General features: G+C 38.1%; 1 protein-coding gene across 1 annotated transcript; it reads left to right on the top strand.

Annotated features, from left to right (window-relative positions):
• Positions 1-418: 418 nt before the first annotated feature.
• Positions 419-9,853, top strand: THITE_2089433 (uncharacterized protein; the record flags this gene model as incomplete). The annotated part of the gene is made up of 3 exons (XM_003654224.1): positions 419-903; positions 1,042-1,096; positions 9,842-9,853. 3 exons carry the CDS (start codon positions 419-421, stop codon positions 9,851-9,853), a joined length of 552 nt encoding a protein of 183 aa, XP_003654272.1.
• Between the last annotated feature and the right edge of the window lie 6,303 nt (positions 9,854-16,156).

The raw sequence follows: 16,156 nt of genomic DNA on the forward strand, positions 1-16,156 counted from the left end.
TAGTCTGAAGGCTGCATCTGCGCCCCAGCCTGAACTGGTGAACTGCCAAGTTATGCGAGATTATCAATTGCCGTCAACATACGCTGACAAATGCAATTTCTCGTCGAAGGATTGCACGGTTGCCAACAAGCACGCGATAGCCTCAGTCCTGGCGTAGCGAGACAGAGGGCATTTGTCAGCATACGGCTCTCGACATGCATCTTGCATGTGCTGGCCTCGCTTGGTTCCCCCCTCTGCAATATCCCAGACTACCTCAACGCGGATCCGCGCCAGTTGCGGTCCTCTAACGCACAGCTGGGGCCCCAGTATAAGGCTGTGGCGCTCCAAGCTCTCCCTGTCGGGCTCAATGCTCTCCCGCCTCGCATCTCGCGAGTCTTTGCCGAGCTCGGAGAGAGCCGTCCAACCGTGAGTGACCGCCATGGCAGAGACGATCGTGCTCATCACGGGGGCCAACCGAGGCATCGGGCGCGGTCTGCTCGAGCTGTACCTCGCCCGCCCCAACCACACAGTCATCGCCGCGGTCCGCGATCCCCGCCACGCCACAGCCCAAGAGCTCGCCTCGCTGCCGAGGGGTCAAGGGACGTCGCTGGTTGTTGTCAAGCTCGACCTGACGGTTCCCACCGACCCGGCGGCCGCCGTCGAAGCTCTGGCCACCAAGCACGCCATTGATCATGTCGATATCCTCGTGGCCAACGCGGGCATCGCGCTCAAGTGGGTCAAAGTGTCTGAGGTCACGCCGGACGATGTCCAGCGGCACGTCGACGTCAACGTTTATGGATTCCTGCGGCTCTTCCAGGCTTTCCTGCCCGTGTTGAAGAAGGCGAAGGACCCCAAATGGGTCACCATTGGCTCGTCGGCGGCGTTCTTGACGGTACGATTCCCTGCCACCCTACAGATCTCGGTGTGGATAACTAGGGGTCGTGTATCACTGGCTAACCTCAGCTGTAGTGAGTCACCGCTTCGCGCGGTCCGACTGCTTCGTAGCTTTGAATTATCGGTGTTTGCTGACGGCAGCCACCCTGATTTTTGGTCACGACGTAGGAACTTCATCCCCATGAAGAACGCGGCCTATGCTCCCACCAAGCTGGTTGATACGGTGCGCATACAATATACAGTGGCAGAGAGAATGGTGGAATGAGCGATGATGGATTCAAAGTGGGGAGGCTCCCTCCACTGCCAAGATATCTTGGCAGTGTATAGGGCGCATGGGCCATACAGGGCTAACCCTATATAGAGCAACCCTAACCCAGAGCCTTCCTAGATAGGGTCATTATCTATTTATATATATAATACGGTTCCAGTATCAAGTGCTAGGCTATAAGAAAAATAGCGGTGCCCTTACTACGTTGCTCCTTGTATTGATCCTCCTTCCCCATCTAGTAACTCACTCCTCCTAAATATCCTCCTTTTCCTTACGGTATTACGCTGATTTGACAGCTTTGCTAGCGTATGTATTACGCCGCTAATTCGGAGCTAGGCTGGCCACTACGATAGTCGAAAGCACTAGGGAAGGCAGCTCTGCAATATACTTAACTAGTATAGATACCTTTTTAGGTATTGTAGGCTATAGCGCTATAGGTTGTAGCGCCGTTATATGTTTAACCGGGGCCTCTGGCGTAGGCTCCTCCCTAGGTATACTAGGCCACGGTACTATGGTCTATAGCGCCAAGGGCTGCTCAGCCTGAGCTACTGGAGTAGGCACCTTCTACAAGGAGGTCTTCGTCGATAGGCCAGCTATTGCTAGGTCCTTCTGAAGGACCGGTGTCAGGTCCTTCCGAAGACGGCTATATAGGCGCTTAGTAGGTGCTACGACGCCTGTGGCCTTCTCTGTAGCCTTGTTGGCGGCCTTGTCTATAGCCTCTACGTTCTTCTAGGGCCAACCTCGAGGGCGTTTGGCAAGCGCCTCGGCTTCCTTCTTCTATACTACATCTATAGGCAGGTCAATGCCTAGGCGCTTCTAGTATTCCTCTACGACCTTCGGAGTATACTATATATTATATAACGACTTCTAAGCGTTGTAGTAGGCACCTAGGTTCTTCTACTAGATCAAATATTTAATTCGTATATCTATAACTAAGTGCTTAAGAATACGCTCTACCTCGTAGTTATTACCGAATTTATAATCTTCTGACCAATTAGAGGCTTAGGAATCTTCGACTAGGCCTGCCTCTGGTTTAATATAGCTATACGGATCTTCTCCTAGCGGCGTCGGCGAGAGATGTTCTATAGAGATAACTAGGTAGATTCCTATATAGTCTAGAAGATCGAGTTTATATACGAGCTAACTAACATAGCGCTTGATAGGGAATAGCCTAGTATACTGTTGTAATAGCTTCTAAGGTAGATTGCTAGGTAGGTGGTAGCTATGATAGAGTCGAAGGTAAACCTTATCACCGACTTCGAATTCGATTTGGCGATAGCAACTATTATAACGACGCTTAGCTTATATAGTTGTAAAGTCTATAGCCAACTATGTCTTATAGCGCAAATCCTCTTGTAGTATAGGTAAGTCTATAAGAGTGGCTACGCTTAGATCGGCTACAATCACGTTAAGCGGTCTTTATAGTCGGAACCTATATAACTGTTTATAAGACGTTAAGCAAATTAGAGCCGAATATACACTATTGAGGTTCTATTGTAGTAGTAGAATAATATCGATCTAGTTGCTAGTCGGAAATTCGAAGGTATAGAATCGTAGGGCGATTTCTATAGTTTAATTCTTATATTCTACTAGACTATCTGCCTATGGATAGTATATAGTTGTTATCAGTAACTTAGTACCCTAATACTCCTATATACTAGTCTAGAGATCTAATATAAATTTACGGTCTTAGTCGGAGATAATAGCTAACGGTATACCCTAGTCTAATAGAAGTAATTAGTATATAAGGACGTAGCCCCAATCCTTTGTAAAGTATTTGCCGTTGCCTAGTAGTAGGAGGGTTCGCTTACTACTTTTATACAACACGGTCATTATCGCGTCGAAGGTGTCGTAGCCTTCTAGTTGCCAAGGAGAGCCCTTCGATAGTACACTTAGTAGGCTTATAATAAAGTCGATAGCGATAATTCGTATTAGGAGTATATCACTCGGTTAAATTAGCTAATATTCGCCAATCGGTTTCTAACGATCGGTAGTATTAAGGCGGTATAACGGGCAGTGTACTACGTACTTCTTAACCTCCTAGGTTTTGTTGACTATCGATATACTATATAGATTATATAGTATACGTTCTATACCAAAGTGGTACTTAGTATCGTAGACTAAGCTAAGGACTTCCTTAATTATACTAAATGGTATACAAAGAAGGCGTACGCTATACAGCTAGATGTTGTAGATTAGACTGTCAATTATCGTAAAAGGTAGCCTAAGGTACGAAAAAACTCTAGTACCCTTACCAGTTTAGCTACTGGTGAGATCTTCTATAATAGCCTTGTATTTCGAATCCTCCTTATAAACGGCGATGAACTTCTAGCGAAGCGATTCCTCTATATAAGCTTCTATAAAGGCGAACAATACGTTGTCGAGCACTATAAGGCCTTCTAGGCGCTTAACGGGGTCCTACATCACCTTTAAACGGCTTAGAGCATCTGGTACAAAGTTTAAACGACTAGGCAGATAGTAGAGCCGAAGATTATACTCTAAAAGGTAGATAAAGGCGGTAATAAGTCGTCTATTAGCCTAGTCTGTCGACAATGTATTAAGCTAGGTTTATACAACGATGCTGTATATAGTAGCGTGGTCGGTAAGTACATTGACCGGAAGCCTAGCTAAATGGATTATAGTCTAGAGCTTCTTCACTATCTAGACCAAGTATACGACCTTCTATTTCGAAGGTCTATAGCGTATCTCGGCCTTGGTAAGGCAGTGGCTAAGGAATATAACCGGAAGCACTTGATTCGAAGGAATTGGAGTGCTAAGCTCCTACTTATAGCTATTACGTAGGTGATAGACTATTACGCTAAATCTACGCTCTAGGTAGCTGTCAATCTGTATAAAGAGCTACTTATCAGGGTCGAAGTAGTGTAAGATAGTTGGGTTCTCCTTGTAAATAGCTTCCTAAATCGCCTTGAAGGATAGTCGCTCTATAGGTGTCAGCTTAAAAGTGGTTTTTATATAGTAGTTGGCCCTCTTTACAGTGTTGCTAGTCTCGATATAGCCTTCCTCCTAGCCCTTCCTCAATAGGGCGGTCTTACAAGCTTATAGAGGCTCTACCAACTGAGCGTAGTATAGAATTAGGTGCTAAAGGAAGCCTGTAGCGCTAATATATTGCTTAAATGCCTTGAGCGTATATAGAAAGGCGAGTTGCTTAAATACCTTAATACGCTATATAGTCGTTGTAAGGCCTAGGCTATCGATATAGAATCCGAGTAATTCTATACTTGGATATCCTATATACGATTTAGTTGGCAAGAGGGCAATGTTCTTATTAGTAAACAAGCTAAATATCGTATTTAGGTAGCATATATAATCCTTAGCATTGTCTAAGTAGATAATAATGTTATTGATGAAGGTTTATATATATACGGAGTATAGCTATAAAAGTCGGTCTATAATGCGCTATATATACGCCGACGAGTTGTAGTAGCCCATTAGACACACTATAGGCTACTCAAGGCTATATAGGCTAATTAGAGTGAATCGATCTTAGTATAGAGGATAAACGCCGAACTAGTAGAAAAATAAGGTAGCGTCGATCACTATAATGAAGTGTTTACTATATAACTCGGCGATGATCTCCGATTGTAGTAGCAGAGGATAGTTGTTGGGCACTATTACGCAATTTAAGCTCTATAGATCGATTACAACTTGGCCTTTGAGTTCTCCGTTGCGCTCTAGCCTTTAAACGACGAATACTAGGTATACGAAAGGCGTAGCTCGCGTCGCCTAGGTTATATAGCCTTGTTCGTATAGGCTATCAAAGGTCTTGTCGAGTACCTTACGATCTTTCTTACTTAGTAGGTAAAAGTAGGCATTGACCTTTTGATGTTGCTAGCCCTCTACTAGAGGTATATATATTAGTTCATCAAGGCTCTACTAAACGAGGCCTTCATCCTTCTAGAGGCTAGGATATCGCTCAATGACCTTAATGAACCGCTAGGCGGTGTTAGGATCCTTGGTATATATATGCACTCTGTCCTTAGTGACAATCTTAGATAGGCTTAGATCTATATAAAGGCCTAAGGTAGACTGTTTTTCTAAAACGAATAGCTTGCTTGCCAGTTCGTTAGGGTCGTTGGCTTATACTAGCTAGAAGACGTAATCGCTTATTAGTATAGCGGAATTAGTATCATTGAACTCATTGACTAAAGTAGCCTTCGTAAGGTTGACCGTCGGAATAGCTAGCTTGTAAGTGCTATAGCTGTATTATGCTATAGCTATAATACGATCATCAAAGGCGAACTTGCTATTGACTAGCATGACCGCGGCAGCCTACGTTGCTAAAGAAGGGGGTTCGATATCTGCCGCTACTATTGGCGTAGCCATTGTAGCTATTGCTATACTAGCTACTAAAGTAGTTAGGGCTAAGGTCTAGGAATAGGCTAGGAAACCGCTATCCTTGTATTTGTAGATCTTGTCTACTAGGTATCGCTTTAGAATCTTAATAATGCTATGCAAAGTGTTCTTGACGGCGGCTACCTTAGCGGTCTTAGCCGTAACTATAGTATAGTAAACGGTTAGATGATTAGAATAGAATATAAAGGACCGCCCTTTTGGGAACGGCTTATATTCTACAGAGATCTCTGCCTCCTAATTTAGTAGGAGTATAATCGTATAGGTAGTCTTGACCTTTCGAATATATAGAGCCGAGTATACGTTGATAGCGAATAGAATAGTGAACTTAAGGGCTTAGAGGTCAACCTTCTTAGCGTTGTAGTCGATTAAAGCCTAGTAGCTATCTAAGAAGTCATTGCTAAGTAGTAGATTAGTGTCAGAGAGACAGATTGTTATTGTGCTAGAGGAGAGGGCTAGCACAGGAGGTATACACTGAAAGTGCAGGGTAGGTCGATCGGGAGGTAGGAAATGATTTAGAAGAAAGAGGTTGATCGCAAGGATATAAGGTCTTCTGACCCCAGTGCTATTGTGCTTCGTCACAGAGAGTGCGTAGCGTAGGTGGTTGTTGCGGTATATACAAAATAGATTAAGGAAGTAGAGGCTACGAGTTCAACTCGCAAAGTAGTCTATTTCTTCGAAGGTTCTATCTTACAAAGCTGGGAGGCATTGCATTACTATATAGACGAAGAGCTATAGTACGTATCTTCGGCTTATTTGAATGCTCTAACGTAGTTGCGGTTATTCGGATCTAGATCCAAATATTTAAAACTAGATCCGAATATCCTATTAGTAATGCATTAGCCGTATTCAGCTTAGTTATTGTTATAACTAGCATTAGCTGCATTTGGCCAACTGGCATTAGCTGCATTTGGCTAAGTTATCGTTATAACTAGTATTAGCCACATTTAGCTAGGTTATCGTCAAAGCTGGATCTGGATGTTCTGTCGAAGCCGCATTAGCTATATCCGAATGCTTGGATCCAATGGCTTAGATCCAACGGCTTAGCTCGGCTTAGCTCGGTTCTCTAACAGTTTAGATCCACTTATCTAGACTTAGTCTAGTGTCAGCCGTTGTCAACCGCCAAGGTTGATAGCCTTTGACAGTTGTTATTAGTTGTCAACAGCTGTTGCTAGCTATTAACGACTGCTAAAGTATAAGTTATAGTACTATAGCAGTTATATCGTTATAGAACCTTTATAAGGGAGTTTATTATAGGGAAATGCTTAGTATTAGTTATTTATATTGTTATATATTAACACTCCCCTATAATCTTAGCTTTCGCTTAGATTAGTTATTTATATTGTTATTATAACTCCCTTATTATATTATAGCTCCTCTGTAATGTATATATTGGAAGAGGAAAAATTGTAAAAACCTCTTTATAGGGAAAAACTCAGTGTGAGAAAACCCTTTATTAGTTATTTAGGGAAAACCTATTTAGGAAAAACCCTATTATCTTATTATTAAGGGAAAACTTATATATAAAAACCCTTTTTATCTTAAGGGAAACCTTATATAGAAAAACCCTTTTATTATATTAAGGGAAACCTTATATAGAGAAAACCCTTTTATAGTATTGAGGGAAACTATATATAGAGAAAAACCCTCATTATACAAGCCGAATATTTTTCTTCTACTGTTCTAGCTATACGATAGGTATTGTTTTTGTAAGAGAATCTGCAAGATTTTCCTTTGAAGGAATATATTTTATTTGAATCTCATTATTTTCTAGCAGTTTTCGAACAAAGTGATATCGAATATCAATATGTTTAGTTCTCTTATGAAATTCAGGGTTATTAGCAAGTTTTATAGCGCTAGTGTTATCAACTAGTATAAGAGGAAGCTGTTTTAGAATAGGTATTGAAAGCTCTTTTGTTATATAGTTAAAACTGTTATATATATATAATGCCTCTTTGCAAGCATTGGCCAAAGCTATATATTTAGCCTCTGTGGTAGAGGTTGCAACGGTTTTCTGAAGAGTACTACTTCAACTTATAGTGTTATTAGCGAGCATTGTTATATAGCTAGTTACTGATCGTCTAGTATTAGGGTAGCTTGCCTAATCAGAGTCACAGTATATTTTTATTATTAGCTCTTTTATATTAGAGCAGTTATAGAGTATTCCTTCCTCTAGGCAGTTATAAAGGTATATAAAGATATTATCAACGGCTAGGAAGTGTTCCTTTGCTAGATTTGAAGTGTATTTAGTATACCTTTGTATAGGATAAGCAATATTAGAGCGTGTTTTAACTGCTAAGTATAATATTGAACCAATGTATCGTTGATACTCAACAGTCTCTTTATAGGTGGCTTGCCTATTATTTTTATATAGCTTTATATTTCGAGTTGGACTCTTTCTCAGTGGAAGACCCTCTTTATTATACTTCTTTATTATATTTCGAGTGTATTTTTCTTGGTGGAGGAGGAGAGTTTTATTCCTCTTATTTATCTTTATTTGTATACTAAGAAAAGTATTTACTTCGCCAATGTATTTGAGCTCTATATCTGTAGAGATCTTTTCTAATATCTCCTTTATTAGTTTGTGATTTGGGCTAGTTATTATTAGATCATCTATATAGCAAAGTAGTATTATCTTATAGTTATAGTTTATAAAAGCTCCTTTATTATATAGTATTACTTTGGAGCTGAGTTTATTTAGGATATTGGAGAGGTATTTATATCAAAGCCTTAGTGATTGTTTTAGACCGTATAAGGCCTTTTTTAGTTTAAAGCACTTCTTATTTTTATCGAGGTCGTTATAAAAGCCTTGTAGTAGAGTAATATATATATTAGTATCAATATCTGTATATACAAAGGCATTCTTGATATCAAATTGATGAAGTGTCTAACCTAGGGCAGTAGCTAAGACAAAGGTTATTCGATATATCTCTAGACGATATACTGTAGAGAAAGTCTCTAAGTAATCTAGTCCTTCTATTTGCTTAAAGCCTTGAACTACCCATCTAGCCTTATATTTTATTATATTGTTATTTTAATCGGTCTTCAACCTATATACCCAACGGATACTAAGTGGTTGTCTATTATTAGGAATATCAACAATATCCCAAGTATTCTTGTCGACGAGCTCAGATATCTCAAGCTTCATTGCCTTAGACCAGTTATCGGCGTTGGGACCAGTTATTGCTTAGTTATAGCTATTTAGCTCGTTATTCCCTTCTTTTATTAGAAATATATCTAGATATTTATCTATTATCTATATATAGTATATCTTTTGGAATTCCTTATAGTATTAGTCTTCTTTATAAGGGATTTCAACGACAAGTTCTTTATCGTTATTTTTATTATTATCGTTATTTTATATTGCTATAGTAGAGGAGTTTATACTTATAGTCATTGACCTCGTTATTATCCTTGGATTTCTCTCAATTATATTATCCTCTTATATATTATCCTCTTGTATTTGAGGTTGAGACTGAGCTAAAGTCTTATTTTAAGACTTATTTAAAGAGTTATTTTGAGAGTTATTCGGTATTTCTATATCTAAGTCTGTAAGTTGGTTATTTTCCTCTTTATCTTTATTCTTATTGTCAAGCTCTTTATTGGGGAATTGGCCTTCGAGTATTTTGATATCACGGGTCTAGAAAGCCCGTTGTTTATTTGTATTAAAGACTTTATAGATATGATTATCTTGCCTAAATCCTATTAATATACCTTCCGTAGCTTGTTTAGCGAGCTTGCTTTTATTTGGTCCCTTTATCTTATAGTAAGCTTTGGATCTCTAAATTCTTATATTATCAATATTTGGTTTTATTTTATATTTCATCTCAAAAGGAGTTTTATATTTGAGACTTGAATGGGGAGTTTTATTATAGATATCGGTAGCAGCTAACAGAGCTTCTCCCCAAAGGTATTTCGGAGCTCTCGAATCTATTAACATTGCCCTCACTCTTATAAGCAATGTTTGGTTTATACGCTCTAGAAAGCCGTTTAGCTCTTTGGTATCAGCTAGTGAACGTTGATGTATTATACTCTCTCTAAGAAGGAAGTCTTCAAATATCTTAGATATATATTCACCACCGTTATCACTTTGGAAAATGCGTATCCTTTTATTATCTTTATTATTTTCTAACCTTATAAGGAGAGCAGCGAAGTAGGGCTATATAGGATATAGAGACATGTGTATTAAGAGAGGTGCTCTTCTTATATAGGGTAGGAGAAGCACTGAGGTCTATATATATATATGGGCAGAGCTGATATATGCCCCCTAAGCGGAGGGAGCCTAGCAGATGGAGTCACGTGTGCACTAGTACGCGACATACCCCCTAGACAGACTCGTAAGAGGCTGTCTATAGAACACGTATGCTAGGCACTGACTTTGGAGCTTATATCGCTAGGCGTATTGAACTGTAGCCTCTAGTATTGACCTAGTCATCGCGTACAATCGTAGCTAATATGCAAATGTTGCTACGCTATTGTTAGGCATCGTGGCTGCTAGCGTTACTAAGCTATATATCGCATTGAATATAGTTGTATTTAGGAGTGCCATTGTTGACATTTAGAGGCGCTATTGTTGATATTTAGGGGCGCTATTATTGACATTGTTGTATATACTATTGATCGCATTGTATATATTCGCTAAATCTATTATACGTTCTATTCTTATCCCCTATTTAGATATACTATTAACGTATATCTTGAATCGCGTCGCCTCAATTATAGGTGTAGGTTGTACAATTGAGCGTTACGATTATTTAGGTATATGCCATTGTAGCTATTGTTGCCTAACATTTTGAATGTACATCTACCATTGTCGCCTATTGTTATATTCGCTCTATATAGACAATACTGTATTGCTATAAGCTAGCCGATAGCTATACTCCTAGAAGTATTTAAATATAGTGAGTATACCTTAAACTATCTCCTAAACTCTTCCTTTATAGACTGTAAGCAATAGCAGTAGTATTAGTAACAACAACAATATTAATAACAATAACAACTATACTATCTACTACCTATTTCGCTGCTTTTAAGAAGGCCTATACTACTAAGGCAGTTAAGAACAAGCCTCCCCTACTCCTAGCTACTCTTACTAAGGCTAACGTTGGTGCTAGTAAGAAGTGAGTATACTATAGCTTTCCTCCCTAGTGTAGTATATATATCCGTGTCTCTAACATTTGTAGTAGGACCCTCGCTATACCGAAGACCCCCTCTAAGTATACGACGCTCCCCTCCTCCTCTTCCTCCTTTTTAGAGGAAGAGGAGGAGGAGAGCGCCTTTAGAGAGGTACTTTGCCTCGGCTACCTCAAGTCCGCTATATATAGTAAAAGCGATAGAGAGTGCTAGGATGTTCTTAGTAAAGTGGTTCGGTGTACATGCTATACGTACGACAAAAAGTGCTACCCTATATAAGTATACTAGTATAGTCTATAGGTGTACTATACTAATAGAGTAGTTCTAACAATATTCTCTATATTGCTAAGTAGTTCTTAGCTATAATATAGGGGCGCTAGGCGCCTAAGCTAAACCTTGTAGGTAACAAATGAAATAACAAAGGAAAAGTGTTCTTCTAACTATATATAGTAGGACTAGAAGAACCTACGTACTACTCTATATACTCTCCTTACCCTAGAGGGTAAGGATGCTAATATCGACGATAACGATAACGATAACAACGACGACGAAGAGTATATGCCTATACTCGCTAAGGGCAAGGGCAAGGGCAAGGCAAAGGTGGCTACGTCTACTAAGAAGTCTAAGAAGGCTAAGAAGGCTAAGAAGGAAGAGAGCGAGGAGGAGGACGAGGATAAGGATAAGGATAAGGAGGACGCCTACCCTAGCATTGACTAGGAGGCGCTAATATATAGTGTAGCTATAGCGGTATTTACTACACTTACCTCTAAGAAGAAGAAAGGTAGTAAGTAGTCTTATATTTTTATTTATTGTTTTATAGGTGTAGGTACCCTTTAGTTTGTTTTACATTAGTGTATACTCTTATTTTTAGTTTATTTTTATTTATACCTTGCGTTCCTATCCCCTTGATTATCTCCCTAAACTATATAATATATATCCTATAGGTTGAGGAGCTCCCTAAAGTGTTTAAACTTCTAGTAAAACAACACCTTCGTTAGCCTATCTATAGATATCTCTATAGTCAGTAAGTATATAACCTCGAAAGACCCCTTTATATATTCCTAATATAGCTATATATTATAGATATCAATATAATAGAGTTGAGTACTAATACGTTCGTTCTCGCCTACTATAAAGCGAATAGTCTATATATTGTTATAGAATATAGTCTAAGGTATATTAGATTGGGGTGATAGACTACCTAGACATAGAAGGACCTAGTTTTTCTACTTTTCTATTTGTCTTAGAGCGTTATATTCGTTGTTAGGGGGTCTAGCCCTCTGATCACATATATTTAAGTGGGCTAAGCCTATCTTCTTTATTATTAAGTAAGACATCAAGCAGTTGTCAATATACGTTCGTTGACACTACGTTGGTAGTCCTCCTTCTTCTAGGAAGGCTATTGAGCCTCTCCTTTCGTTGTTCTACCTCTGTCTAGACGGTAAGTATTCGAGCTATTGAGCTCTAACTATATTCTTATTGTCTTTTGTCTTTCTACTATATCCTACTAGACGTATCTAAGCTATATATCTTCCTTTTAGGAGACATCCTTCCTACTATTCGATACGTACTATCTTCATTCGTCTAGAGGTACACTGTATTCCTTTAGGAGCTATCTTATACGCCTGATCCTAGGTGTAGTAGGGTAGGTTAGTATAGAGGTTTTACACTATTTTAAATAGGGGCTTAATCAGGGAGGAGCTTAGCTCTATATCCAAATAGGATAGTATAGACTATAAAGTCTTCTAAGATTATAGAACTATATAATACTATATTGATAGCTATACGACGACGATATAGCCGACCTATTGAGGCTCCGGTATACCGATACTAGTATCTCTAGGAGACGTAGAAACCTATTGAGGCATATACGTTCTAGGGGTCTATTGAGACCTTGTCTTAGAAGACCTTCCTTTGCCTAGACGGTATAGGGCATCGAAAAGATATCCTATTATCCTCAACACTTCAAAGACCTATTGAGGCTTCGTTATTATCAATATAGTAGTTGTAAAACGTTAATCTAATTGAAAGACGATAGTTCTATCCTCCTAAGTAGAGATAGAAATAGAATTTTCATTAATTATCATTTTCTTCTCTAGTCTAGCTAAACTAGTTATAAAAGTAGTTAAATATAGTAGCTACTTATAAGTTTCTAAGCTTAAGACTATACCTTTACGACATTTAGCTCCTTTTAATAGTATATCTAGCATTGTTTTATATTAGATATAAAGTCTTAGTATAGACTTTTACTTTTCTTCTTAAGAGCTATACTCTTACCGCTATTACGCTAGTTAGGTCTAGTATATTAGTTGCTAAGGGTATCTAGATAATCTATAAGGAACCTATAGTTATTCTTTAGAGCATTTAGACTATATATTCTAAAGGAACCTAGCTTTTTAAAAGGTTTTCTTCCTCTAGATAGACGTTAAAGGAGTTGATATTCCTATAGAAGTATATATATTAGTCTTTTTATAGTCTATCGATATAGTCGTTGCCTTTCTTAAAGACGATAGCCAAGTGTCTAATAACTAGACTTTAGCGATATATATATACATTGTCTATAGAAGCTCTAGGAATTCCGTCGACCTCTATAATATTATTAATCTTGATACCAACCTCTAAGAGAGAGTCTAAGGACGTATCTATCTTATAGCCTTTCTAAGGTATACTAAGCGAAGAAGACCTAGCTAAAGTAGTATAGACACCCCTTCCGTCTTCGTTAGATACCTCTACTCCGCCTATCTATATAGAGATATCTATAGTAATATCTTCTAGTCTCTTCGAAGCCGAAGCTCTAAAGAAGATAACTAAGTACGTTCTTACTACTATGCTTAGCACGACCTTTCTAACTTTAGCGAAGGCTAGCCTTTAAGGCTACTTCTCTAGTTAGAATGCTATACGTTGGATTAAAATCTTCGAAGAGATATATAAGGCTTATTAGGTTATTAATAACAAGACTTATATATATCTATTTAAGCTTTAGTATAATACTATAATCTAGCCTATTATTTGTCATTAAGAGAAAAAGGACCGAGAGACCTAGGTAGCTTTTAAAGCTAAGTTCTTAAAGCGCTAGAAGAGCGACGATCCTAAGTAGTATAGAGACAGAGGTTACTTTTATAATCTAATCAAAGGGAGATACTAGCTAGTTGGCAAAGTTATCTACAACTATTTCAAGTTGATCGACTATATATATATTGTCGCCCCTACTAAAGTTTATAAGAAGCTATAGTATATAATCGTTCTAACTATATAGTATATATTTAATTAGCGGATCTAGGTAGCTCTTAAGGACTATTAGTATACTCTAAAGAAGGACGATAAAGACTCTATCTATACTACGAAGTAGGTAGACTTCCTTAAATTCGTTTAGGATGCTCTTTAGAAGGGTCTCAATATAGGAGATCTCTTTCTTAAGACCTATAAGTATAAGATCGATCTATAGAAGTACTATTCGCCTCTAGCTATACCTACTATTAAGACGACCCTTGAGCTATAGGAGTAGGAAGAGGAGAAGCCGAAGAAAGCTCTTATATCTACGCCTAATAATATCGACGATCTAGCTAATTAGCTTTAGCGTCTATATATCTAGAAGTAGAAGATCGTTAAGCAGTTTAAATAGAAGATCGAGGCCCTCCGTTTATATAGAATCGATTCTACTTTTAACGAGATCGAAGTTCTTTAAATGTATTTCTAGTAGCGGAGCTGTTTATAGGAGAGATATATTGGCTTTATCACTAGCTTATATATTGATAGTCGTCCTTCTAACTATAGTAGACCTATAAGCTCTAGCTATTGCTACTATTGTAGTGACTTTGACTATATAGTCCTCGAGTATATAGAAGCTATAAAAGCTATAGCTATAGGTCTAATATATTGTAAAGGTATAGACTACTACCTTAGCAATAGGAGTAAGAAGGGCTATATACTAGCTAAGACGATCACCTTTATAAAGATAGATGTTAATAGTGTATAAGAGGTTAGCAAGATCGGCTAGCTTGTCCTTATATATATAGCCTATTGCCTATAGTATAATAGCTACCCTATATACTAGGTATACTATCGTAAATATAAGCGCCTAAATAGTCGTTTATTCAAGCTAGATATATCCTTAGTACTGAATAAGCACTATCTTTAGTAGCCTAAACTATATTAGAAGCTTATAACCGTCTAGACAACGATCAATCGTCTTATATACAAAGAGGAGCCTAAGCTTATCTCCGCCTTCTATTATATAGCGTTTAATCAATTGTCGTTTTATATAGTTCTATTAAAGGAAAGTTGTATTTTAACTTAGAAGGTTGTCCTATAGCCTACGCTAAAGGCTAACGAATTCTACTAACTGCCTCTTCCTCTTTCTAACTAGACTAAGGGGGAAGCTAAGGAGAAAGCGGAGACTATACTTTAAGGTATATCGTCTACTAAACGTCGGTTCGCTAAAGACGAAAGGGAAGATAACTTCTAGATAGGTAGTACTCCTATACCTCTAGTGGAGCCTCCTTATATAACTATCCTTAAGAACCTAGCTATAGCAAATTATACAAAGAAAGAGGAGCTATAGTCTAAGCTGCCTATACCGAAGGTTACTACATTGCTTTCGTATATAAAGGATATAATCTATATTGCGATAAAGGCGAAGATCGGTCTAACCCTTAATAACTTAGTCTATATTTCGCCTAAGTATAAGGACGCTCTAATCGTATATTTATAAGGCATTTCTACCAACGTCGAAGTTATTGACTATAAGAGGTCTAGTGTTCCTAAGCTTAATAGACCGACTATTGTACTAAAAGATATAGGAGTCTATATATAAGCTCTATATACCAATATAAATATATTTAACGACTTTTCCTCTAGTTAGACTAAGATAGTTCTAACAATCTTTAGAGTTATTAAAGACAGTGTATAGGGTATCTATATAGGAAGCCTCTAAGAGCGTTAGATTTATAAAGGTCTACCTAGAGACGTTGACGATTGTATCTATACCCTACTCTAGAAGTTTATCTCGACGCTTTTAGTCTTATAGTATATAGAACTTAGTATAATAATAAGAATATAGTCTTTTCCTACTCTATATATCTAGTTCGAGAAGGGCTATTATAATAAGCACCTTACTCTAATCGACTTTAGTTCAAAGTACAACTATATATTAATAAATGTTATTAAAAAGTATATAATGCTATACTAGCCTACCAAGGTCATCTCAAAGGGTTTTTATAGCTTAGTACCGTTTATTAGGGAGACTTAGATCACTCTATACCTAGGAGGAGTTGATATCAACCTTTACTTCTTTGTAACTAAGGACACTACTAATAGCTATAAAGTAATCCTCAATATACCGTTTATTAAGGATATCGCCCTAACCTTTGATTACTATAATAGCAACCTAATTATTATTAATCTAATTATAGAAAGGAAGATAGTCTAGACGTATATCGTCTCTAAGAAGATTACTTAGTAGAATCACCTACTATCTCTAATATAATTGTCCACTTAGGAGCAATTTTAGGG

Source organism: Thermothielavioides terrestris, chromosome 3, assembly GCF_000226115.1.
Source record: "Thermothielavioides terrestris NRRL 8126 chromosome 3, complete sequence".
NCBI classification, from domain to species: Eukaryota; Fungi; Ascomycota; class Sordariomycetes; order Sordariales; family Chaetomiaceae; genus Thermothielavioides; species Thermothielavioides terrestris.